At 45.1% G+C, this 27615-nt stretch overlaps 2 protein-coding genes across 5 annotated transcripts in view; one reads left to right on the top strand and one right to left on the bottom strand.

Annotated features, from left to right (window-relative positions):
- The window catches only part of FER1L5 (fer-1 like family member 5), a 48537-nt gene extending 48103 nt beyond the window's left edge, over positions 1-434 (top strand). The window contains exon 53 of the mRNA XM_079941686.1: positions 53-434. Within this exon, the coding sequence (XP_079797812.1) occupies positions 53-187 (135 nt within the window). The 3' untranslated portion in view covers positions 188-434. The remainder of the gene's footprint in view (positions 1-52) is intronic.
- On the bottom strand, positions 432-25739 carry LMAN2L (lectin, mannose binding 2 like). Of its 4 annotated transcripts, none has more exons than XM_079940361.1 (8): positions 25535-25739; positions 24207-24325; positions 21071-21188; positions 20177-20259; positions 6861-7022; positions 6495-6609; positions 3214-3333; positions 432-2884 (listed from the first exon to the last, which is right to left on the bottom strand). In XM_079940361.1, the coding sequence occupies exons 1-8, from the start codon at positions 25719-25721 to the stop codon at positions 2742-2744; spliced, it is 1047 nt and encodes a 348-aa protein (XP_079796487.1). In that variant the 5' UTR covers positions 25722-25739; the 3' UTR covers positions 432-2741. The 4 variants fall into 4 exon arrangements, with proteins under 4 accessions (XP_079796487.1, XP_079796488.1, XP_079796485.1 ...); XM_079940362.1 differs by having other exon boundaries at positions 24168-24325; positions 25535-25722; XM_079940359.1 differs by lacking the exon at positions 6861-7022 and having other exon boundaries at positions 25535-25722.
- Positions 25740-27615: the final 1876 nt, after the last annotated feature.

Genomic DNA, 27615 nt, shown 5'->3' with positions numbered 1-27615 from the left:
GAGAGAGCCCTCAGGTTGCTACTTCAGGCGAACTCTTATCTATTCTCTCTAGAACTATTTGGCCATGAGCTGGGTCAAGCCTGAACTTCGGCTGAGCGCTCCCATTCAAATATACGCCAATATCATCAATTCACTAAACACCAGCAAGGCCAACTCTTCCAACCTCACCACTCCCATCAGAACCTGAAATCTACAACAGGCCATAAGCTGAAACTCCTCCAGGGACACATAAATCACCTGTGAGCTATTTTCCCAGAACTTCCAGCCCCACCAGACTAATTCCCCCCGTGTCTGCCAGGCTTTTCTCCTGCCCATCCACAGCACTACCCTTGGGCTTCCTACCAGTTCCTTGTTTCCGGGGTCTAGGGATATTCTGACCATTCTGTTCAGACCACTTCCAACAAGAAGGGCAGAGTTGTAATTTTCCACTGAAATAAACAACTTTTGTAATGGAGCCACCCTGTAATTTGGGGGGGGGGGTTCACAACACCATGAAAGGCTGAAAACGCCAGGCTCTCAGACAAGACTCACAAGGATGGGGACGATGTCACCCTCACGCACCTCCTCGAGTCTCCAGGGACTCTTCCACTCTAAGAGGCCCTGACGTCACAGGAAAACAGAAGGCAAGGAAGGGCACCTGTGAGGAAAGGTGGCTCACGCGGGGTAAGCAGCTGGCCGAGGCCACCGCTCTCACCCCTCACGTGACCAGGTGGCCCCCTCCCCTGGGACACAGCTGGGACTCCAGCGCCCAGAACGACCTTCGGCCCCACTCATGACGGGAAGCATGTTTCTAGAACAAAAGGGGAGAGCCAGAGCAGAACCTACCACGCTAGTCAGATTGTTTCCTTGCACCACACACTGCTCTGAGGCTGGCCCGGGTGGGGGGACTGCATTTCACGTCTTCCCCGCCCTCTTCACAGAGCCTCAAGGACCTCATAAGCTAGAATCACACAAAAGCCACAAGTGTGACGATCTCCACGCTGAGCTGCCCCTCCTGCACCCCTGCCCGGGCCAGCTCACGAGCCCACCGGTGTCCTCCTACTACAGGGGTCTAGCCAATCTCCCCCGGAACTCAAAAACACAGAACAGCCATTTGTTTTCTCAGTTCCACCTGGTCCGAAAGCCAAGCCCGGGGCCCCAGCTGACCCTCTGTCACTCTGGAGCCGCTCTGCCATGGGGGGAGGTCAGGAGGGTCCCACTGTCATCCCACCTGCACGAGAGCACTACCGCCTATGGGAAGGATACAAGAAAGCTGAGGACAACAGAAACCCACAGCCAGGCAAGGTAACCCTCCTTTCCTTCAGGGCTGAGCAGAGGGCTTTCCCAACCCAGAAGGCAGGGCAAGCGTGGATGGCTTACGGCTCAGTCAAACCCACCCGTAAAAGGAAGGCCACTCAGAAGTTCACGTTTGGTTTCCATCAGCCATGTTAAGACTTTCCCTCAGGCTACAGAAGCACAGAGCTAGGAGAGCTCAGAGTCCAAGCCCTCCAGGGAGCCTCCGGCCTGTTAGCAATGGAATCACAGGGCAGACAGGTGAGCAGCACGTGACCCCTCATCAGGTAAGGCAGTGGAATCAGGGCTGACCCACAGAGGACACTCAGGCTCGGCTGCTCAAATGACAATGAACTCTTCCAGGCACAGATGCCGGGGGTCTACTGCTTCCAGATTTACAACAACCATTCCTTATCCATTAAGAAAGAGAAGCCAGGTTTCCTCTTTGGGCAGTATCCAAGCTCAGGCTATAAGAACAAAGTTTCCTTACATTTTGAACACTCTAAGTAGGCTTCCAAAAATTATGATGAACACAAGACATGCAGCTAAGCAGGCTCCAGAGAGTCCAGAAACATCTCCACGTGGTCAGATCATGTGACAGGTGTTGCTTTCGGTGTCAAAAAGTGGAGCAGTCAGTTTCACAGTTAGCCCCACTGCATCCGTGACGTCTCCCAAGCTTCTCTTGACCTGCACACCAGCTTTCAGCCAAACCTGGCTGAGGGCCTAAAGGGACCTAATTGGGAGGGTCATGACCACACCAACAGAACCAAGATCACCGGCAAGAACAAAGGCTAGAGCCGTGAGCCCCAGCAGAATGCCCCCTCCCTACGGCCACCTAATGAGGGTCAGTGAAACTCAAGTTTGTTGTGTAGCCCCAGGCCCCAAGAGAGAGGCAACCAGATGTCTTTTCCAGCTCAGGTTGCATCTGCAGAGGACAATGAATGGAGGGGAGGAAGGCAAGGCAGGGAAGAAGTTTCCATCCAGATTTCCAAGGAAAGCTCCTCAGGTGGAGAGAGGCTTAGACAAAAAGCAAAAACCAGTGGACAGATGGCTGGAAGGTATGAGGAGTTATCAGTTTTCTAGTCTTTGCAGATTTAAGAATGAAGTACGAGGGTCCTCTGAGCCCAACAACAAGGCAGCCTGGGCTATGACACTCTTTCCGGTGGTTTTGGCATCATGACAGCCTATGTTCTCTCCATCCCTCTTCGCTCCCAAGTGGCAGGACTGCGGGGAAAGGCACATCACAGCAGCATTGCCCAGGGGGGTGGGCTTCCTGATCCAGAGTTAGACGTCCTCATGGGTGACCATGGGAACGCAGCGTCCCTGCACTCAAAGCTCCAGTGACAGAACCGAGTCCTTGACCAGCTGCTGGAGACGAGAGAAGACCCGCCTGGCTATGTGCTCAGGCCAGTGCCTGCTCCTCCCATACTCCTGGGTGACAGTCACAGAGGTCGTGATCGCAGGAGGGCTCAGTAGAAGCGCTTTCGGCTCTGGTCCTGCCATTTGTTGTAGAGTATGAGCCCAATGACAATGGCAAATACGGAAAACACCAAAGAGAAAAAGACGATGAGAAAGAGGGCCAGGCCACTCAGGGGCGGCAGCGGGGCTGTCACTAAGAAAGCAAGAGAGAAGCAAGTCAGAATGAGGGAGCCCGCCCGGTGGGAAGGGCCAACCAACAAGCTATCGAGTCCCCATTTCTGGGAGCTAGAGCTCAGACTCTCCCTTTCCGGATGCCGCAATTTAAAACCTAACAGCCCACAGTCTGCTCATCTGTAACACAGAGACAAGCGAGAAAGCAGGGGCAAGTGCTCCAAGTGCTTCGGAGAAGAACCCCGAAAACAGGCAGCCCCGCCCAGCTGTACTGCATGTCACCCCAGACCCCCACAGCCCTCAGCCTCCTCACTGGCCATGGGGCCTTTCCCCAGGATCCCCCGTGCTCACTCTCGGGCAGTTTCATGTTGTCCACCGAGGGCAGGAACACATCTCGATGCAGCTTCTCCTCTTCTGGGGTTCTCTCCACCGTCAGCTCAAACAACTTCAGGGAAATGACATCATGGTTGTCTAAAGAAAAAGAGAACAAGGATTACTCAAGCCACCCTGAACAGAATGTCTTGGTTCAAGCTTCTAATCCACAGCTAACAAAGTGACCTGAAAAAAAATAACTGAAACTTGTTTCTCATCTAAAAATAAGGACAAAGAACAGGGAATATTCTACATTATCCTGCATTTATAGTTTTTATCAACAAGCATGCATTACCTATATAATTTTAAAATTTAGAGAGGGACTTCCCTGGTGGTCCAGTGGTAAAGAATCCGCCTTCCAATGCAGGGGACGCGAGTTCGATCCCTGGTCGGGGAACTACAATCCCGCATGCCTCGGGGCAACTAAGCCCACGGCACCTCAAGTAGAGAGCCGGCGTGCTGCAAACTACAGAGCCCACGTGCTCTGGAGCTGCGGTGCCACAACTGCAGAGCTCACATGCCCTGGAGCCCGCGCACAACTAGAGAGAAAACCCGCACGCCACAACTAGAGAGAGAGAAGCCCGCGTGCCACAACGAAAGATCCTGCATGCTGCAATGAAGATCCCGCGAGCCACAACTAAGACCCGACGCAGCCATAAATAAATAAATAAATAAAATATATAAAAAAAGGAAAGTCAATGTTATAAAAATAAATAAATAAAAAATAAAATTTAGAGACGATACAAGAACTAACCCCCAATCACACGTAAAACCTTCTAGTGAAAGGAGACACAGTAGCCCCACAGCTTCCCTTTAACATGGACAACACACACAAGCAAGACAGGAGAGGGCCTCACAGCAGCTGTTTAACGGGCCATGAGCAGGGCACAGCTATTGGCCTGGAACACACTTCCCTTCTGGACTGTGCCTAATTCTTTGCAGTAACTGTGACCCTGAATCTCACTATTAATTACCAGAGAAGGATGAAGAAGTTAGGGACTCAATTTTTTCTCTCCTTTTTTAAAGTAACATTATAAATTCAGACAGTCAAACATACTTGACGCGTCTCAATACACTGAAGTTGTATCTCTTACTGAAGCTCAACCCAACCCAAGTTTATCCAGTGGGAGCCTACTGAAGTTGGCTCCCAAGTCCTTTTACACGAACCCAGAAGTTTTTGGTATCTTCCTTGCTTTTCTAGGAAGTTTTCAGCCTGTATTTCCTACCTTAGACCCGGCATTAGCCATTTCCCCAAGAAGCTCCTGTTCCCGTTAGTATTGGTATTTGTACTAAGAGACCACAAATATGGGTGCTAGGGGTGCTCACTGCTACTAGGTTGGCTTTTGCAGACCGGATTTCTTGCCATCTCTATTATTAGGATGGCATTTATAGCTGCTTGGACTCTCAGAATCTTTAGCAGACCCCCAGGTAAAAAAACTGGATTTACCTTCAATTAGAAAAAATGTTTTCTTTGCCAGGACTGAGATTAAACCATGGGACAGGATAAAGAACCACAGTGATGCTCCTCACAATGTAGGGGCATCAAAGGCTGGGACAGCTGTGATGTGTCCTTTCTCAGCAGTTTCCAATAATCCACAGCAAAACAAGTTAAGATGTTAACAAGAAAGACCTTAATAGAAAGACGCAATTTGTATTTAGGGGTATCCTACAGGTGGAGAACATGGATGTACTAACCTAGGCATTATTGCCAAGAACTTAGAACAAAGGACTCCTTAGGATAAACAAAAAATTACTCTTTGGCCATTTCCAACAGTTGGGAACAACTTCCCACTGACAAGTACAACAGGAGGTTAACTGAGCAGGTCCCAGAAGCCTGCAAGCTCACAGGAAACTTGTGGACAGGGATACCTCTTTCAACTTGAGTCATATAACAAGATTCCATAGCAAAGATCTCCAGCCTGTGCCTCCCCTTACCTGTGCCAAGGTAAGATGTCCCACAGTTCTGGCCTACCTGCACAGTATTTAGAACTGGCTGCCAAAATTAATCTCTTATAAGTGACAGGAAGCAGATCAATGGTTGCCTGGAGGCAAGATAAGGGAGGAATCCTGCAAAGGGGCACAAGAGAACTTTTCCCTGATGGAAACATTCTGTATCTTGACTGGGATGGTGGTTATAATATGTAAATATTTGTCAAATCTCTTCACACTATATACTTCTGTTATGTGGAAAGCATATCTCAATAAGGTTGATTTTTTTAAAAAAAATAGTTGCCAGGATTTACAAAATCAGATTTCATTAAAAAAATCCAGATTTCCAGCTTCTCTTGAAAAACTAGAAGACATGGCCTCATTGAGCCCACATTTTCTATTGGCAACAATGGCTGAAACTGAGTGGATGCTGCCCATTTCAGATGGGTATTTGCCTTTCTTTCTTGCCAGAAGAAAGTTCTACTTCATCCTAGCTTCACTCATAATACATTATATCAAAAGAACCAAAAGTTTAATTCTTTACCTCTTCTGAAAAGACGTTATGATTGATGCTAAAGCCAAGGGGGAGAATAAGCACATAAAAGAAGCTTCTAATCGGAAACAAGTAGGAAGAAAATCCAGAGGAGAGAGAACAGTAGAAAAGCCCGGTACTGCTAACGCCACATAAGTCAAGGAAGGCAGGGGTTTCAGAGCAATTGGTCAAACAAGCTGAAGAGAGGACCAACAGCAAGCACACAGAACAGCGAAGAAACAGAAGAGCTTTTGCAAAACTACTTGTGCTAATAGCATGGCAGAGACACAGGCCTGAGTGCAGCATTTACCATGGGGGTAAATCTACAGAGGTGGATGTCTTAGAAACGCAAGCATCTGCACACACAACACATTCAAAAGTCTGAGCACAAAGGAGAGTCTGGGGGTCGGAAGAGGGAGGGCAGAGTCAAGGAAAAGCTTTGTTAAGAGAAAGGGAACTAAGCACATTAGGTGAAAGGACAGGAACCTGGCTATAAAAAGAGGCACAAGAAATAGGAAAGCACAGAACTCAAAACACAGGCTGGAAGAGCTGGCTTGATGTAGAGGCAAACACTGCTTTCCATTAGCACCAAACATCTCCCGAAGACAACTGTGCTAGATAACCACCGGCCTGGGCTTTTAAGGGATCTCAACACGAGAATGCAGGAAGATAAGCGCTCACAGGGCACTTGTTTGCCAGAGTTCTGCATGGCTGGCTCTCCCCTCTGAGAAGCCTCACCCAGGCTGCCTATTGAGATGTGATCTCAGTTAGGGCAAGTAAGGAACGCACATGGCAGTACCTGAGAGATCCCCAGTGATGGAGGAGGTGCCGAAGTAGTAGCCCCGGGGCAGACGGACACCGGGCACCTCTATGCAGTCCCTCCACTCATGCTTGCCATCGATGTCCATCATTATCTAGAATAAAAAGAAGAGATAGGGCTTCCCTGGTGGCGCAGTGGTTGAGAGTCCGCCTGCCGATGCAGGGGACACGGGTTCGTGCCCCGGTCCGGGAAGATCCCACATGCCACAGAGCGGCTAGGCCCGCAACAGTGAGAGGCCGACGTACCGCAAAAAAATAAAAATAAAAAAGTGATAAATCAGGGCCAGGCCACGGAAGTGGGAGCGAGACAGCCCATATCGCCAACAGGTCCAGAACAGGGACTCACCGTCAAATGCCTCTTGACATAGCGAATCACAAGGAAGGTGTCATAATGGAGATTGCGGACAATGGCCGTACAGCCCCCCAGCTCTGTAGGCCGCCCGTCCCGCTCGTGATCATAGCTGAGGGAGCCATTGTTCACCATGGCTGAGATGTAGGGGAAAACCCGCTGGGAAAGCAGGGAAGGAAAAGCAGAGAACGGTGAGGAAGTACTCTTAGGAACACCTGTGCAAACAGCATCAGGAATTCTGCACATAAAGCTGAGGTCCTCACAGCAGACCAGACAACCACTCTGTCGCATCACTAGCAGCCCCCAAGAACCCACACTGAGATGGTCACTCGAGGGACATGGCCCAGAGGTGACTGACCTCTCTACCTGCCTTCAGGAATCCTCCTTGCACCCATGTGGGGTGGATCTGGAATGGCCCCTCTGACACTCTGGAGTCTGACTGGAATCCTCCCAAAGATCGCCATTTGGCACTTATAGTCTACACAAGACTGTTGTTTTTCTTCGTGTGTGTGTGTGTGTGTGTGTGTAATGGCCATGTAAACTTCTTGAAGAGAAAAATCATTTATTATGCCTCTCTGCATGTGTCCACCTTAGCTCCATCCCTTCCCCCCCAGGGCAAGTATTTTGCACACAGAGGTATTCTGAAAATACCTGTTCAATCAGGGAAATCTTTCCATTCAGGATAGCACCTTTCAAATTCTAAAATTCTATAAGCATATGATGTTAAATGGGTCAGGACTCAGAAAGGGCAGTGCCAGAACCAGGCTGCAAGGTGGTGTTCTCCGGCCACAGATGACTATTCTTAGTCAAAAGACCACCCAGCCCATTTAAGCTTCACCACACATAACTTCTCCCACTAATACTCAGGGCAAGGTTCTCCCACTGAAAGTTTCCTCATATGCCACCCATTTTCCCACCTACTTCAGAGGTCCTCTCTCTCCAATAGACTCGTGGAGCAAATTCTTCCCTAGAAATAATGAGCTAACCATTCCAGAACAAGCCCAGTGCTAAGGCAGTGCAGAGAGGCAGGGGGATGAAAGGACAGGAAACATGAGACATGCCACTTCTTTGGTGAGTCCCTCATTGTCCTAAACAATCAACATGCAAGGTGAAGATGCAGTCAAAATCGGAGACTGGTGACTCCTGAGACAATAGCCACACGGATTCTAAACAGTAGCAAATGTTGGATGGACACATAGGGAGTACGGGATGGCCATGGTGGGTCAAGAACTGAGTACCTGGACTCCGGGAGAATATCGTCTCTTCTGGGCCTGAGAGGGTCCAGCAGGTTATTATAAAAACAAGAGAGGGCACAGAAGACAGGAGACCAAGTCAGAAAGAAACAGCCATGGAAGAGCTATGACCCAGCTGTGGTGGATGAGCAAACCAGTCTAAATCCCCAAACAGAATTTTAGGGTCCATGGAAGGCACTTCGCAAGTCTTCATACCCCTCAAAACTACAGGCAAAACTATACGCACAGGTGTTTGTACATTTTCTAAGGAGAGGGTCTGCTGCTATCATCAGATTCTCAAAGGGGTCCACTAGGAAGACCCCTCTAACCCACGTGGGGTCCTGAAACTCTCCGAAACTTTATAAAACACACAGCATCACACTCTCCAAGCAGGCCTCACTTATGTCTCTGACAGTCCAAAAGTCAGGCCATGAGTTGGTCTGTACCCAGACTACAGTATTTCTTTAGCAAGGGGAGAGACAGGAGTGATAAATGGGGCTAAATTCTTCCAAATTCAAGATGTCCTTTACTGCCCAGGATCTGAGGATATAGCTCTTTCCCAGAAGACAAAAATCCCATCACTTGAGAGGCTATCAAATTAACTCTAATCCAAAGGGATCATTTACCCTGTAATTGAGCCTTATGGACATATATTTCCAAACAGTTATTCTAACCGACAACATGTGGGCAAGAAAAAGCTCTGTGGGAACGCTGCAGCAGGACAGACTTAGAAAAATCACAAGGTTCAAGCATGTTTAGCTTTGCTCCAGAAAACTGCTACAGTTCTAAGCTACTAGCAGTAACAGATACCTGCACAAGCTCAGCTCGGCCCTGCCCTACAGGAAGTGTGGGCAAAGGTGTAGAACCCAAAGCGTTCCTGCCCTCTAATCCTTAGTGAGCACCTGTTACGAGCCAGGCACAGTCCCAGATGCTGGGCGCTCAATGGCAAACAAGATAGGCAGACATCTGCTCTCATGGAGCTGACATTAGAGTGGAGGGGACAAACAATAAGTAAGTAAATAAAATCACTTGAGACTGATAAATGCTATGATGAAAATAAAATAGGTAACACAATAGAGACTGATGAGGAAACATCTCTCTGAGGAGACATCTGAGCTGAGACCCAAGTAGTTAGAGAGAATCCACCAAAAAATCTGAGGGCACAGGAAGCATGAGGTTAGCATATTCAAGGACCAGAAGATGACAGGGGTGTCTTCAACCCAGCTAGTGAAGAAGGGGCTGGTGTGAGCTGAGGAGGGAGCCAGCTCACACCAGCCCCTTACAGGCCACAGCAAGGGTCTGGGGTGAGCCTCAGAGTAGCGGCTCTTCTCTTGTGCCACTGGTGGCATATGTACAGGATTACAGAAAGGTATGAAATGAATCAGTGGATGATTAAACTACTGGAAAACTACTCTTCTACAACTATCATTCAGGACAAGGGAATCATGAGTATGTTATCAGCAGTTTACAGAGATGGGCTTCTGACAAGAAAGCCCGTAACTTCAGTGAACAATTAGGGAAAGAAGGGATTGAAAATGCCCTCGTGAGCTCTGATGATCCCAAGCCTTGCTTCATTTATCAACCCCAGCACCTGTGATCAGAAGTTGAAGTTGTAAAAAAAAAAAAAAAAAAAAGTTGAAGTTGTAACTTTCAAGGGTGTGCCTAGGACGGTGATCCTTAACTAAGGGGGCCTTACCAAGGCTGGTGAAGCAGCCAATCAGCCAGTATCAGCCAGAGGCAAGCTGGGCCTCAGGAGGACCTGGGGGAGCTTTTCAACTGCACATACACGTGGGTCCCGCAGTCAAAGAGCCTCACTCAGTAGGTCTAGAATGGGGCACGGGGCTATGTATTTTTTAAGAGGCACCACAGACGACTGGGATGTGCAGCCAAAGTTAAGAAATACTGCCCTACACAGAGTCCCACAGCTTTGGAGCTGGAATCTGTCTACTTCAGCAACTCCTGACTCGGCCTTCCACCTTCCACCTCACATTAACGATGTCTTTAAATGCCATCTTAACTTCTATGCCCAGTCAGGAGTTCTTGAAGGGTTCCTTGGGTACCCACTCATTTGACACAGCAGCTCATTTTCTTTCCTTGGAAAGCAGCCTATATATAGCCAGAACCAAAGGCAGAAGAATCACCCTGACTCCGGCAAAGGTGGTAGTTTCATTCCTAATTTAAGAGTCATCAAAAATTAGGAACTCCTACCTATTGTCCAAATGGTTGATGTTGGAAAGGTGGGGAGATGTCTTCAACTTTTTGTATTACAAGGCGCTCCACACGGTATTGCACCTTCAGCACAACTTGATTGAAAAGAGACTCATGAACTTGTGGTTGTATGGATCCTATGCTAAAATTCCACAGGTGCAAAGCACACAGGCTGCGAACCACTAGGTGTAAAAAAGAGCACACTCGGCCCTCTGTAATCAGGGAGACCTGGGTTCTAAATGCAGTTACACCACTCACACCTGTGTAATCTCTCTGAGATTCTATTTCCTCACTGTAAGCAGGGAGAATAATACACAGCTCACAGGGTTAATTACGAAGATGAAATATGTAAAGCATTTAGTACAGTGTCTGGTGTTCAGAAGGGAGTCAATAAATGTTCATCCAACCAATGACTAAATTAATGAATTTTTAGATATATTGTTCACAGGTGTTCATATATAAACACAAAGCCAAACATATGTCTTTTAGAGCAGTAATTCCCAGACCATTGACTGCCATGGACCACTAAAATCTCTAAACATGTTTTTGGGATTAATAGGTATGCCTTTTCTTGCTTTTTTTTTTTTTTGCCTACTAAATATATTAAAATATAATAATGAATGACAGGACAACCATCTGTAATAAACATCATTTTTAAAAAGAACATTCTAAACCAAAAAAGAAAGAACTATATAATTTTATAATAAATAATTAATAAAACATTTCACATTTATGAAAAGTCATTTCACTGTTCCTATTCTTAAACCAGTGAAACTCTGTAACCCACCAATACGAGTCTATGAACCAGCATCTAGGAGCCATTCTCTTAAAGCAGGTTTACCAACCTAAACCCCAGTGCAGTTGAGGAAGCTGGCCAAGTTTGCTCCCTGGAACCTAGATGTGAAAAAAAGGAGGGTGGGAGGGGAGAGGGAGAGCACAGAGCCACACCAGCTACTGCTAAGATGTCGGTAAAATGTCTCTGGGAACGTCACTTAGTGGTGTGAATACGAATGGCTAGCGTTTTTTGAGAGCTTACTCTGGGCCAGCCACTGTACTCAGTAATGTATACATATGCGTTCATTTAATTCTCACAACCCTAAGAGGTAGTACTGGTATCTGCATTTCACAGTTAAGAAAACTTGTTTAAGATAACGGAGGTATTAAGTAGTGAAACAAGCGTTTGAAACCAGGTAGTCTGGCCTCAGAGCCCTGGCTCAATCACTATGACACACTGCTCTCAAGATCAATCAGTATGGAACAATGGTTGGTATATACTTAGATACAACCAAAACCAGCAAACAAACAAACAAAAAACCTAGGTCTCTAATATACCCTGAAACACCAAGAAATACTGGAAAATGGCTCCAAATTAAAGGAAAGGAGAGATATGACAACTGAATGCAACACAGGATCTGGGGTTTTATTTTGCTATAAAAGACACAGTGGGGACAACTGGTGAAATCGAATAAGGTCAATAGATTAGATAATAATTCGTTACCAGTGTCAAGTTCCTGATTTTTATCACTGTGTTTAGGGAAGACAAGTGAAGAATTTAGGATTAAGTAAACATGATGAAGGCAATTTACTCTTAAGTAGTTCAGAAAAAATATACACATATGCATGAGGTCAGACACACACACACACACACACACACACGCACACATGAGCACAGGCACAGACAAACATACACATATACACGTAAAAGAAAAGGACAAAGCCAATGTACTAAAACATTAACATTTTGGGAAATCTGGGTGAAGAGCATTCTGGAATTCTTTGTTGCATTACTGTAAGTTATCTGTAAGTCTGAAATTATATCAAAATTAAAAAATTTTAATGATTAATCTGAATCTAGTATTTACCACACTTTCAATTTTTCTATGTCTAAAAAATTTCAAAATTAAAAAAAGGTTTAAAAAAAACAGTATGTTAAATATGATGCAATGTTTTCATTTTTAGAAAGGTGTGTATAGTTCTGTTTTTTAGTCTTTTCTGATTTTTATGTAATGAGCTTTTACATAAAAATAAGAATTAACAAAACAAATGCCTCTTCTACAGCACCTCCATGTGACCGTTCCCTTGGCTCACCAAAAGAACACACTCACTGCCACTTCCCAGACAGATACTTTTCAGACTTTCAAAACTTTCTAAGTCGCTGGTCCTACAGTACTCTTCATCCAACTAACCCTCTGTGCAGGAACCTGGATAGAGGTGACTGGCTAACTGAGCAATACCCATCCTACTTAGAATGGGTAACATCAGTGAGATTAAGCAGCATGAGAAGGCCCCTGCTCCATAAGCCCCCAAACTCCTACTAAACTAGACTAGCTGTGACTCTGTCTCCAAGTCTCAAAGCTCCTCAACTGGAGGATACGGAATAGTGCAGCCTCCAGGCCAGCTGACTGCCTGGAAGAGCTTCACATACTTGAACATTAATCATCATGAACTCTTAAACTCACAGAACGATTTTAGTCCCATTTATCTTAGTTGTGATCCCCAACTAGAACAAACGCAAACCAAGTAATGTGGGGACTTCAATAGAGTACTGTAAAATCAGGAAACCTTAAACTCCAGGTATGCCCCAAACACTGAAGTTCATAACCCACCTACTCAGACTACAAGGGCCAAGATGCAGAACACAGCCTAAGAGGCAACACCTTAATCTCACTGCTAACCACCATTATGGTAGTATGTGAATACTTCTTGTTAACTCTATGGAATAGGAGATCTTGTCTATAGTTCTACTGTGGGGAACCCATGAATCTCCTGACATTGTATATAAAATCCTATTGTATTCGAATCTACCAGAAAGCCGTACATTTCTACTTCCCCTGAAATCTAGTTCTCACCAATGAAGCTCAGCCTCACTGCCTAATCACATCTGAGAGCTTGCTGGACCTAGTTTCCAAAGGAGTGTCTCTTAGAAAACACTGCTTCACCAAGGACTGAGGAAAAAAAAACAACCCTAAGTCACATCCAAGTAGTATAACAAGAGAATTTAAGAAGTTATGGAGTTCCTTTAATACTGTAAAAATTCTGTCCACCAACAATAGAGACCAAAAGGGATTAGTGTCCTCATCAACATAAAGATTTGAGGGAATGTGCTTTTCAATTGGAACGGCGTATTATTGTTAATTTTCTTTCAGTTTCAAAAGAGGAAAAACAATCATCACGTTAATAAAATACGGGAAGCCCCTCAAACTAGACTTCCAAGCTGGCCTGATCCGAGAAGAGCAGTGAGCTGCTCGCACCACTTTCCAACCAGCTGTTTCTGCCTCCAGGGGTGAGGTCTGAAGGTCTCACTGGGATGAATGAGGGCCAAGGCTGCAAAGGGCTGCACTTCTGGGCTCTCATTCCAGGAAGGCCTCTTGCCACCATACTCTGATTTCAACTGAGAGAAGACATTCCTACTCCAAGACTGCTACTGAGTTCTCTGCAATTTTTCACCAACATCTGGGTTCTCCTGAGAAATGGATGACCATGAGCTGATGACTTCCTGGTGCCAAGAAAAGATGATCAGGTTGTGTTTTAATCAACACTGTAAAAAGTTAGCAATGCCAAGATGTAACTCACATACCACACAATTCACCTATTTAAAATCTATAATTCGGGGGCTTCCCTGGTGGTGCAGTGGTTGAGAATCTGCCTGCTAATGCAGGGGACACAGGTTCGAGCCCTGGTCTGGGAGGATCCCACATGCCGCGGAGCAGCTGGGCCCGTGAGCCACAACTACTGAGCCTGCGCGTCTGGAGCCTGTGCTCCGCAATGAGAGGCCACGATAGTGAGAGGCCTGCGCACCGCGATGAAGAGTGGCCCCTGCTTGCTGCAACTAGAGAAAGCCCTTGCACAGAAACGAAGACCCAACACAGCCAAAAATAAATAAATAGATTAATTAAAAGAAAAAATCTGTAATTCAATGGGTTTTAGTATGTTCACAGGTAAGATTATGATAACTGCAATGAACTGTAGAACACTTTCATCACCCCCAAAAGAAACCCTGTGCACTCTCCCCACCCCAGCCCCCAACCCTGGCAACCACTCATCTACTTTGGCACCTGGCAACCACTCATCTACTTTGTCTCTATAGATTTGCCTATTCTGAACGTTTTTTTATATATGGGATTATACAATATGTGGTCTTTTGTGACTTGCTTCTTTTGCTTAGCATCTTTCCAAAGGTCGTCCACATTGAAGCATGTATCAATGCTTCATGTTCTTTTAATGTTGAATGATATCCCATTGTATAGATATAGTTTGTTTATCCATTCATCAGCTGATGGACATTTGAGTTGGATCCATTTTTGGCTATTATGAATAATGCTGCTATGAACATTCATGTAACTTTTTGTGTAGACATGTTTTTATTTCTCTTGGGTGTATATACCTAGGAGTGGAACTGCTGGATCATATAAACTCTACATTTAACCATTTGAAGAACTATGGAATAGTTTTCCAAAACAACTGTACCATTTTCCATCCCCACCAGCAGTGTATGAAGGTTCCAATTACTCCACATTTTTACCAAACTTGTTATCATCTGTTTTTTTTATTTTAGCCAGACAAGTGGATATAAAGTTGGCATCTCATTGTGGTCTTTTTTTTCGCACTGTGGTTTTGATTTGTATGCCCCTAATAGCTAATGACGTTGAGCCTCTTTTCATGTGTTCGTTGGCCATTTATATCTCTTCTTTGGGAAGTATCTATTCAGATCCTTTGGCCATTTTTCACTTGGGCCATCTTTTTAATTACTGAGTTGTACCTAGAATATATAAGGAACTGTTACAAGTCCCTTATCAGATATACAATTCACATTTATTTTCTCCTATTCCATGGGTTGTCTTTTCACTTTCTTGATAGTGTCCTTCAAAGTATAAAACTTTTTAATTTTGGTGATTCACGTTTAGTTTTTGATCCACTTTGGGTTAACATTTGTGTATGGTGTGAGGTAGGGAAACACTTCATTATGCTGCCTATGGATATCCAGTTGTCTCGGCACCATCTGGTGAAGAGATGATTCTTTCCTTATTGAATTGACTTGGCACCTTTATCAAAAATCATTTGTTCATAATTGTGAGGATTTATGTGTGGATTTTCAATTCTATTCCATTGACCTATATGTCTACCCTTATGCCAGTACCACACTGTCTTTATTACTGTAGCTTTATAGTAAGTTTTAATTACAGGAAGTGTGAGTCCTCGAACTTTGCTCCTCTTTAATCAAGAGGAGGCTATTCTGGTTCTCTTGAATTTCAATACTGATTGTAGAATCAGCTTGTCAATTTCTGCAAAGAAGCCAGCTAGGCATTTGAAAGATAGGGGTTCCCTCAAATCTGCAGATCAATGTGGGGAGTGTATCACCATCTTAATGATACAAAATTTTCCAATCCATGACATGGGATGTCTTTCCATTGACTTAGCTCTTTTTCAGTTTCTTTCAATAATACTTTATAGTTTTCAGAGTATAAGTTTTTCAGTTAAATTTATTTCTAAGTACTTTATTTTTTTTGACGATAGTTAATGGAATTGTTTTCTTACTTTCATTTTCTGATTGTTCAATGCAAGAATATAACACACAATAGATTTTCGTATGTTGATCTTATATCCTGTAACCTTGCTGAATTCATTAGTTCTAATAGCTTTTTGTGAATTCATTAGGATTTTCTATAGATAAGATCACATCATCTACAAAGAGAAATCGTTACTTCTTCCTTCACAATCTGGACTAGCTGCCCTGACTAGAACCTCCCGTACAATGTTGAATAGAAGAGGCAAGAGCAGACAGTCTTGCCTTATTCCTGATCTTAGGGGGAAAGGATTCAGTCTTTCACAATTAAGTATGATGTCAGCCATAGGGTTTTCATAAATGCCCTTTATCAGGTTAAGCTCCCTTCTATTACTAATTTGTTGAGTATTTTTATTATCATAAAAAGGTATTTAATTTTGTCAAATACTTTTTTCTACATCTATATGATTATATGTTTCTGTCCTTTATTCTATTAATATGGTCTATCATATTAACGCTCAGATATTAAACCAATTGTGAATTCCTAGAATATAGTGTATTTATACATGGTGTATACCCCTTTTTATATGTTGCTAGATTTGGTTTACTAGTATTTTGTTGATGACTTTTACATCTATACTCACAAGAGATATTGGTCTGTACTTTCCATTTCTTGTGATGTCTTTATCCGGCTTTGGTATCAGGATAATACTGGCCTCAAAGAATGAATTGGTTAGCATCCGCTCCTTTGACTTTTCATATGGGTTTGAGAATTGGTATTAATTCTACCTTATGTTTGGTAGAATTTACCAGTGAGGTCATCTGGGCCTGAGCTTTTCGTTGTGAGTCACTTTTTAATTACCAATTCAATCTATCCAAATTTTCTATTTCTTCAACTATCATTTTAACAGCCATTTATGGTCTGACAATCTCACTGTGGCACAGGTGGTACCCTGTTCTTCAAATACTAAAGCTCTTGACTTACCTAAACAACAATTCTTATATTGCTCATGGGGGAACTGAGGTTATGTGATTTTGAACAACGTGTCCAGATTTCAGGGAGCCAAGGCTAAACACAACTTAAATCCTAAACTCCCTCACCCCCTTCTCAGATGCATTAATGTTGCCAGTATTTTCCCAATATTTCCTCATAAACAAATGTGGTAGACAGTGAACTGAGAAACGATGTCAAGGGCACTCTGGTGACAAGGAAACAAGAAACCAGAGAGACAATTTTGCCACTGCCTTGAGTGACCTGCTGAATTGTTCCACAGCCCCTCCTGCCTGCTCCTTGTCCTCCTCGTCCAGCACATCTTCAACACACGACGTTTCCAAATTTTCAAAAGGTACTATATTTGTCACCCTCTCCTTATGAGCTCAAAATAATAGAGCAAAATAAAGAGATTGTAGTCTCTGGAGTCAAACCCACTACCTGGGTGTCACTGACGAGTTTTTTTTAACCTTTCTGTACTTCAGCTTCTTACCCATAATGTAGGGATAATAATAATATCTACCCCAAGAGGTTGTTAGGGTAAATAGGTAAGACATGTAAAAGCACTCAAAACGATGCCTGGCGCCTTCAAGTATGATGTCAAAGAAAACCATGCCGCTAACAAAACACATTTGACTTCACCCTCTAAGACAGTACCAGGTCATTGGGATGTAGAGAGGAGTACACCTTCCCCACTCTCTGCACTGAGCATAAGCTCTGAGAACTGAAATTGCAGAGGAGATCACTCTGAGAATGAATATCTCCGTTCTCAAGGAAATCATCCTGGCATAAGGAAAAAACGGATGGGAGGTGGCAGAGCACCATAATTACAAGTGCAGCCTGTGGAATCAGGTGGACCAGTGTTCAAAATCTGGCTCCACCTTATACTGGCTGTCACCTTAGACAAGACACTTCTCCAGTCTTCTGTTTATGCATTGGTAAAATGGGAAAAATAATATTGACTATAAGGAGATTTGATGAGAATCAAAATAATAACTGCAAAGTACCTGGCACGTAACAGCCACTGAAAAACAGAAACTGCTTTTATTCGTTTTTTTAATTTAGTTTTAATAAATTTGTTTAATAAATAATAAGGAAACAATGACCTGACGTTGATCCAGGGGTTCTTCAACCTGGTTATGTATGGGACTCTCACCTGGAGATCTTTGAAAAAGTAAGGTTGCCCAGATTGCACCTGGGCAATCAGGACAGCATCAGGCTCTCTGACCTCGGGGCCTGGACATCAATCGTTTTAAATGCTCTCCAGGTAATTCCAAGTGCAGCTGGGAGTAAGGCAGAAAAGAAGTCCCGATTTTTACCATCTGAAACTAATTTTTTTTGATTAACATCTACTCTCCTTACAAAATAAGGCCCATCAGATCTGCCCTCTCAACCAGAATTACTTCTACCTGATGGAGAAATGGAAGCTAAAAGAGTTAGAACGATTTATTTCTGGGAGAAACAGGGAGCCACGTTTAAAACTCTAGTCAAGGGCTTCCCCGGTGGCGCAGTGGTTGGGAGTCCGCCTGCCGATGCAGGGGACGCGGGTTCGTGCCCCGGTCCGGGAGGATCCCACGTGCCACAGAGCGGCTGGGCCCGTGAGCCATGGCTGCTGAGCCTGCACATCCGGAGCCTGTGCTCCGCAATGGGAGAGGCCACAGCAGTGAGAGGCCCACGTACCGCAAAAAAAAAAAAAAAAAAAAAAAAACTCTAGTCAAGCCCTGAAGCCCACACCTCTTATTCAGATGTATTTCTAACTACCACCACTATTTCTTCAGCGGGACTGCAAACCTTCTCATGACATTCCCCTCATTAAAATCCTTTAATGCACTTACCCCCTTAAATACTTAGAAACCCAGACTCCCCAACAGACACACCACCCTTCAGAACCTGCCCCACAATGTGCACGGTGAGGACGAGTCACCTACATTCAGGTTGCTCTGCTGCAGGTCTAAACAGCCAAGTCACCAACTCCCCAAGGAGACGCTGCTCAATCTCACGGGCCAGTTAACTTGCTCAAGAGGGAAGAGTGTTAGCAGCAAAGAATGCAATGTGAATGGCAGCCCTGGAACATGGCGAGACCGAGGGCCCTGTTTTTCTTTCTACCCTCATCTCTCCCTGACCCCCCTTTTCCCCCTCACATCCACCTTCCCTTCTCTAACTTTATCACCTTAACACATGGCTTTTCCCTCTGCACTGGTTCCTAAGTCTGCAGATTTCAACATCAATGTCACTTCCTGGAAGAAGTCTTTCCCAACCACTGTCCCCACCACCACCGTCCCACCCCAGGTTAGATGCTCCTGCTGCGTCTTCCTATAGCCCCCCCTTGGAGCACCCCCACTACTACATCAGCACCCCTGCTACTAAGTGCAAGGACTGTGCTGGTCTCGCTAATTCCCAGGGCCTGGCACCTTGAAAGTGCTTGAGGTCTGATGGACGGAAGAAGAGCCCAGAAGCAACATGGAGAAGCAAGTCTATAACTGACCCACAACAAAGGTTCCTCTCCTAACTCAGGTCTCACTTTCCACTTCCTCTAAGCAGAACTCTGTGGGGAATGTGAAAAACTGTTGAATCTGGGTGTTGTATATACAATGATCTGTTCATCCAATTTTTTTATAAGTTTGAAATTTTTCATAAGGAACTTTTGGGGAAAAAAGTACAGTAAGTTCTGCCTCCATTCCTAATCCTGCCCTCCTTTCTAAATATTATTTAGCAACAGGATACCCAGCAACAACGTGTCCTAATCATCTTCCCACCATTTGCTCTTAGGGCCGTTAGGCAGAGAGCGAGCGCAGACCTGTTGCTAGTGTAAGACAGTACTTAAGAACACTCAGGGTCAGCTAACAACAAGAAGCTTCTGCCAACAGCCAGATACTGGATTTCAACAAAATGCTGAGATTTCACCAATTTCTTTCTACAGCCTTTCCTAGAGGAGAGGAGACTTGCTGTGCAGTCCTCTGAGAAGAGGAAGAAGAAGAGGATGCTGGCAAGGGGGAGCAGCTGCAGAAGAGAGCTCAGCAGTGATACAGTACGTCAGGGGAGTGGGGGTACATAAATTCAGCTTGCTCTGTGCTGGCCTAGGTGCACCAACCAGCCATGCATGCTCAAGCCTAGGGGCTCCCAACGTGCACAAGAGAGCACACTGTTAACACTAAAGAAAAAGCCCCATTCGCGAGAGCCATTCCCAAGACTGTGCACCATAAACAGCTCTATCTAGAAACACCCTGACAGAGACATTAACTCTTGAAGTTCAGCAGGTGAAGAAAATAGAACCGAACCCCTCACTTTCTTTCCCCTCTGTTTCCTCTTGAACAACATTCCTAAGGCAAAGGGCTGTGACGTCAGGGCAGCTGACCTAAGCTCTGACACTTGCCATTACCTCTTGCTGCTTCTCCTCATTGGGATACGTGTCTACAAATACTCCCAGCCCCACAAATTTGTCCATGTTTCCAAACACAGGCCCTAGAGAGAGAGAACAGATGATGAACAGTGAAATAAAGCCAAGAGTTGATAAAGGAATAATACATCACTATGATAGAGGAAAAAATGAAATTCAAAAGACTCCCCAGCCTCTCCTTAAGATGAGGAAACAGCTGTAAAAGCACCCAGTGAAGGGCACGGCCTGTAACAAGCACCCAGTAAGCACCTGCAGTTGTCTGTCATTAAAGGCGGGGAAAGAGAAAAGGCCAGCACCACCCTGTTTAGCACCCCAGTTGCTCCCTGATCCAAACTGGTTGCTAAGGCGCCCCTAAAGAATTCTGCTTCACAAACACTTGGTGACGACTACACCCCTAAGAGAACTGAATTCCCAAGTTTCCACTTCTTGTTGCAGAAGAGATCAGGTCAAATCAGGCTGAGTTTTGCCACAACTTGGAGCAATGGCTCCCACACAACAAGGAAAAATAGATAACTCTTCTCCTTTCTCCTGACTCAGGAGTTCTGAGATCGGTCACTACGCATGCCCAGAAGAAACCAGCATGCCCAATGTCAGTGTTCGGGACAGGCAGTGCTTTCCTCCGGCCAACGGGCCGGGAGGTTTCAAAGGGAAAGTGGAAGTTACCAATTAGCAAGAAATCACCCGGGATGAGTCAAGTTCAGCTGCTTTTAGGACTCAGACCCCATTCTAGAGACTAGACAGGCCAGTCTTTATCTACAGACATCAAGGGAGAGGGAAAACCGCTGGCACTGTGGAGATGCGCCCTTCTCAAAAAGAGGGCACACAAAAAAGCAGGCCTGTCACACACCCCACAAGAGCAACCCAGGGTCCCAGTACCTGGCTGCATCCGATCCTTTGTGTACCAGATCGCCAAGCCGTCCCCGTGCAGGTTCTTCTTCCCTTGTCCGTGGATTTTGAAGTGCACCTGCAACTCCCAGTCTCTCAGGAAACATGGCTAAAGTGAAAAAGACCCTAGAATCAGTGAGGAACATGAAACACGAAGCCCTCAGGCCCTCATCCACAGTCTACAGACTCGGAAAACACAAACGCAGGTGACATGAGGCTAAGGGGTAAAACGGAGATCTAAGACTTGCTAAGTGTTCGTGTGGTAAAATTAAACAGATTGAGCCATTCAACTGTATATATTTAATATGAAAAGTGAATAAACCTCCCCATTATCTTCACCATCTCCCAACAGAAACAGGATAGCACTCCGCAGTTGGAAAAGACAAGAGAACTTTGTGTTAGAGCACTGTGATCCTACATCCACCCAGCAAAGGATCTCAGCCTACAGAGCAGCAGTGGCTGATTAATTAACACTCATCTGCAACTTAAGATCACCCCTCTGACAGAAAGACTCTAAAAAGCTTGGATTTCAAGAAGGGTCAAAGCCCCATTCATTACAAAAGAAAAAGATAAGCTAAGTCATTCTGCAAAGGTCTCCAGGAATAACTAGCAGATGCTATAAACAACTCTAATTGGCTAGACTTGGCCCTATGCCAAGCTGAGGGGCACCCCAGAGTTCCCTTGAGAAGGGGTAAGCTATGCCCCCACCAACCTCAGGCCCACGGCCAAGGAGCACAAATGCACCAAAGGAGAACACCACCATCCCCAGCACAGGGACAGCCTCTGGTGGAAAAACATTTAAGGAGGTGGTTACCAAACAGACTCTTGTTTTTCTTCTTTTGAATTGTGTATCAAAACCTTGGAAAAATGGAGAAGGAGGTAAGTGGATGGTTAAGTGTTCTAAATAGCTGAACACTTTCAACCACTTTCAACCAACTTTCAAACCAGAGTGGACATTTGATTTACAGAGGCTCCTAGTTAAAGTTCACCGTGAAGAAAGAAGGGAAGGAAGAGTGATAGACCAGTGTGGTTCAGCCAACGGCCCTCCAAACAGATTGTTCTGGGGAATTCCCTGGCGGTCCAGTGGTTAGGACTCTGCACTTTTGCCGCCGAGGGCCCGGGTTCAATCCCTGGTCAGGGAACTAAGATCCCACAAGCCTCGTGGCCAAAAAAAAAAAAAAAAAAAAAAAAGATTGTTCTGGCTCTTGAGCAACATATTGCTAGATTATTTTCAGTTTTCATTTGTAATTTCTGGGAAATCTTCCAAAAGTGTTAGTATTAGGAGCACATAGTCAAAAATAAAAGGGGTATGGATACTCCTGAGTTCACCAAACAACCCTGAAATCTCCAATAGCTCTCCCTCCTCTGATGAGCCCAATCCCTGTGTTGTCATTCGGGGTTCTCATCTTTCTGCTTTTTCATTTAGATTTCATAGCAAGAGTGAAATTCAGTGGCAGGAAGCTGCCCCATAGCCAGTGGGTAGGTATGATGCCCCTGGGAAGAGGGCAGGGCCAGAGAAGTTCACACTGAGCCCAGAGGTGTCTGCCATTCATCCTTGGCCTTGTGGAGCGCAATGCTATGCGGTTTTGCTCAGGGCTATGTCTAACAGTGGGTCTCAAACTTTGCTGCATATTAGACTCACCTAGGGAGCTTTTAAAAATCCCAGTGTCTAAGCTGCAGCCCATTCCAATTATTTCAGAATCTCTGGGGATGGGACCCAGCCACCAACTCCAATGGACAGCCAAATTTGAGAACTGCTCAAACAAATCCATCCTATTCAAATAACTCAGAAACAATGCCAAAGCTCATTCTGAGAGTCAAATAACAAAAAATACAGGTATCAGAGGATCTGAAAAAGAGCAAGATAACTAGATCCTACACTAGAATCACTGCTACATAAAAGGGTTACGTAGAGACAGCTAGCAAGACAGCAGCAAAGTCTTGGACACGATCATTTATAATCCATAGACCTGTATCAGTGAACCTTGTAACAGAGGTGTAACAAACAACAGCACATTTCTATAACCATTTTAACTTTCCAAAGCTTTTTCATGTCTATTGCCTTATTTTATTCTCACAATAATCCTGGTGGGCAAGTAGAACAGATATTATAAGCTCATTTAACAGTTGGAGAAACTGCAAACTGAGAGAGGATAAATACTGGCCAGGGCTCACAGTGGGTCTGTGATACAGCTAGATTGAGAACCCAAGTCTTTCAACTGCCAGCCCTTCACCTCTTCTACCAGAACACACTGCCCTGCATTCTGTCCAAGACTGAGTTCAGCACTGCAATCTGGGATAAGGGGCCAGCTTGTGCAAACAGCTCCACGTAGAAACTTCTCATCCCACTGCTCCTTTAGAATTCTCTGCCACACAAAATGAACAGGGGAAATAAATCATTTCCTTTTCTGAGATTCACTTGTCTACAACTAACGATAAAAACCATGTACAAGTAAGTTCTTAGCTTCTACGAACCCACGAGAAAGTGTTAAAGGATGCCAAGGTCATTCCTAAAAGTGGTCATAAAAGATTGAGAAAGAGCCCTGGAAACCGAAAAGAAAGCATCATCTTACACTTGTACAAAATCACAGTGCAGCCACACCAGGAATACTGCATTCACTTCTCGCCGCCATACCTCAAGGAAGACAATGTAGCTAGAAAAGGCCCAGAGAAGAAGGACAAATAAAATGACCAAGGGCTCAAAGTGGCTTTTACACGCAAATACAATGTAAAATTGGACTCAAAGGGAAATAACAAGGGGGCGGGTGTTACTGGGATGAAGCTTGAGATAAATTTAAAAGAGCAGTCTTCTATTTCATAAAGCAAAGTAATTAAACATGAGTTAACCTGCAAAATAACACTCAGGTCAATCAGGAATTAAAGACTGCTCTTTTTCTATTTTCAGAAAATAGAATCAAAATTGATTATCTGCTATACTTAGGGCAACAGAGCATCTCCCTAAATATCTGATTTCATTATGAAGGTCATGACAATCTCTGAAATGAAAATCCTTGATACCCACAGAAGACAGAATACTGGGATAGACAGTGAAATTAAGTCAGTATGCCACTGGTGAACTTTTTAGTACTTTCTGGGTCAGCCACACAGGAGGGAGAAAGATTCTTACCACCCGGTTCCACAGGGCACCCTGTTTACTTTGCATATCTGGGGTAAGGCGGATATACTGGGTCATCACCATGGCATTGCCCATCAGATTCCACAGGGAGGAACTGCTTGTGCCTACACCTACGGAGAGGAAGTAGATCAGTTCATTCTCTTCAACACCAACACGTTCGGAAAGCCACCATGGACCCTCCGAAAGCTGGAGTCATCACCGTTTTTTCCTTTCATGTCACTCGATCTCCCACCTCTGTCACTCATAACATTTCAACTCTTTACCATCTTTACAGTTTCCTTTCACAAAGACTTTCTCAGGTGAAGACCCCAGAGCACATCAGAGCTGTCACTTTATCCATGCCACAGTAGCCACAGCTCAGATCCATTCTTCCCCATTTTGTATGTGAGTAAATTTTAGCACCATGAAATAAAAAATTTCCCCAGTTATACCAAAAGAGCTTGACCCTTTGGGGCTCTGGGGCTTAATCACATTCTTTCTTTGAACAACCCAAGAGTGAAGCTATTTTTCTCCTTACTTCAGACTATCAGGCCCTTGAGAGTGAGAACTTTGTGTCTGTATAACCCACAGTATTAGCAACGAGAAGGCACTGCATGCATCTGCTAAGTAAATAATCACCCTTAGCAGCAGTGTATACACTCTTGCACTCTGTGTTTTTGTTTGTTTGCTGTCCCCATATCTTCCAGTGGGGAACAGACTTGTGTTGATTAAGCCATCTACACTGATTTGGTCTTCTTTGTAGCTAACCGTGTAAATTTTCTGGTTGATAAGCTGTGCCTAGCGGTCTACGAACACTAAACAGAGCAAAGCTAACCAGCCTCTTTCATCAATAGGGCTCCTGGACTGGAGAAGAACACGTGTCTTAACTGACAACAGAATTTTATCTTCTCAGTCCGGCCAAGTTCTACCCTACCTCTGCCGCCTTCTTTATTTCTAGCACATCCACAGCTCCATCCGGAGCCCGGCTCATTGCTAGTGGTCCTCAATCACTCCCATCGGTCGCAGTGCTCTCCCCTTCCCACATTCCTCCTGTTCAACTCTAAGCTCCCCTTCCTCCAGGCCCGGCGCTAGCGGCATCCGAGAGTGCGGCTTCGACCTGCTGGAAACTCCCAGGGCTAACTCCGGGGTCGGGGTGAGGGTAAACGGGCCCCTGCCCTTCTTACCCGTGGCTCCCAAACACAACGAGAGCCCCCGGTGCCCCCACCCACAGCCGGCAGCATCGTCGGGGCCATGAAGCCTTTCACTGCCCCCGCCTCTACGGACAAGCTCAGGTCCGGAAGCTCTCCCCAAGCACGACCACCTCGCCCCCGGCGCCTCACCCTGGTAGGGCTTCGACAGCGAGTGCTCCCGTTTCAAGTACTCGAACGTTTGACCCGCCCTGACTTGCCGTGGCCCCTGCCCAGACCCCAACAAAAGAAGAAGGAGCAACATCCTGGACCCATCTCGAGCCGACAAACGCCGCCGCCACAGCTGCCACCACCCAGAGGGTTCCAGGGCCGCCGCCATCTTTCCCACTGCCTTCCCTTCATCGAAAGCCCGCCCCGTCGTCCAAGCCATTGGCCCATGGTACCACCTTCTTCACGTCCTATTGGCTCTCGTCGAGTCCCCGCCCCCACAGGTGAGCATTTCTCCGATTGGCTGGCTTGAGTACCAGTTTGTCTTGCCAACTCAGGAAAGGGGCGTGGCCGAATGCCTGGATTCCCTTATTTGCATTTGTCTTGAGTGCCACTAGGCCTGCTGGGATACGTAGTGATTTCCATTTCGTCTATACATTCTAGAGTAAATTTAAAGAGATAAAATGTTTCTTCCAGTTCCACGCAAACGTTCTAGCCTCTCTGCCATAGTACCCTCCTGACCGTGCGGATCTATCAACTGATCTATAGAATTGAAGGGAGAAATAGACAACTTCACAACTCCAGCAGTTGGAAAATTATCAGGAAAATTATCAAATTTATAAAAGACTTGAAGAGCACGATCAAACAACTTGACCTGATGACATTTATAGAAATTCCAGCCAACAACAGCAGAAGACACATTTTCTTCGGGTGCAAAAGAAACATTTCGCAAGATAATCTGAACCAAAAAACCCAAACCTGCACAAATTTAAAAGAATTGAAAGCACATAAAGGATGTTCTCCTATCATTACAGTATTAGACTAGAAATCAATAACAGAAAGATTTCTGAGAAATCTTCAAATGTTTGGAAATTAAACTAACTTCTAAATTACTCGTGAGGGAGTAGGAGGCATCGGGCGACTTCAGCGAGTCCTCTGAGAAATGGAACAGAGTAATCAATCCTTTACCTGTTGGTGCAATAATACATCTGGGCCCCGAAGCCAAAAAAGTGAGATTCATCCCAGCTTCCATTCTCTTTCTCAGCAATTCCACCACCGAAACAGTAAATAATCATGTCTTGATTGTTTTATCCCTAACTATTTCTCAAAGCCATCACATCCTTTCCATCCCTCCCTTTGTCTTTCCCCTGAACCACAGCAAGTGTCCCAACTGTTGTTCTGTCCACCATTGTCCACATGGCCATCCAAGTGATCTAAACCATCTACCCATGCACTTTCCTGAGTGTCAGGGTTAAATAAGTCCATACGGGTAAAGCTCTTACTTCTTAGAGTAGTGTCTGCCATGTAGTAAGCACTGCAGTATCAGCAGCATCGCCATCATTATTAACAGAGCCCGGTATGGTTCACCATCACCTGTGGGGAAGAGATTCAGGTCCCTCAGCCTAGCACACAAAGCCATCTGCCATCTGGCCCACAGCCCCCTTCCTTGTCTATATGCTCCAGTTTCCCCTGTTCCCTCTCCTTTGCCCCAGCCCACTTTCTCCTGGAGGCCTTCCCTGACTCCCTCAGCCAGCGGGCAGTGCCCCACTCTGAGCTCTCAGTGTTCCCAAGCACATTTCTTACACAGTACTTGCCAGCTCTGTGTCTCTGTCTTCCCAATAGACTTGACCAAAGTTAAATCCTTCTTTCCTGAGCATTAATATATTTAATAGGAGATATATGACTATGAGCCTGTTTTATGGGGGATCAACTTTTTAAAATTAAAGCTGTCACAGCTATTGATCTTTTACACGCTCCACACAAAGCAGATGACTGGTGATAAGACATTAGGAATTGAATACATCTATCTGTGTCATACCTTGGCTTTAAAACCGTGCATGCCTCCCAATGACCACAGGATAAAATCCAAACTCCTTAGTGTAACATTCAAGGCCCTGCTCAGCCTGAGTCAAATCAGGCTGTACACATGTCTATTACAATGTGTGTCATTCTGAATTATGGTGCTCAATTAGCAGATTATATGTTTGTTTCCCCAGCAAGTCTGAGAGCTCCTGGACCACAGGGAGCAGATCTTACTCATTTCCTATCCCAGGCCCCACCCACTT

This window comes from Stenella coeruleoalba (assembly GCF_951394435.1).
Source record: "Stenella coeruleoalba genome assembly, chromosome: 13".
NCBI lineage: Eukaryota > Metazoa > Chordata > Mammalia > Artiodactyla > Delphinidae > Stenella > Stenella coeruleoalba.
The sequence above is the reverse complement of the archived record's forward strand: the minus strand, read 5'-3'. Positions and strand labels throughout refer to the sequence as shown.

Bases quoted from the DNA above. Each gene is read 5' to 3' on its own strand.
- LMAN2L (XM_079940362.1), bottom strand. From the start codon at position 25,721: ATGGCGGCGGCCCTGGAACCCTCTGGGTGGTGGCAGCTGTGGCGGCGG. The intron at 24,326-25,534 runs GTGAGGCGCCGG...TCCTCTCCGTAG, and splicing joins GCTGTCGAAGCCCTACCAGG to GTGTAGGCACAAGCAGTTCC. The intron at 20,260-21,070 runs GTACTGGGACCC...CTCTCTCTCTAG, and splicing joins AAAGGATCGGATGCAGCCAG to GGCCTGTGTTTGGAAACATG.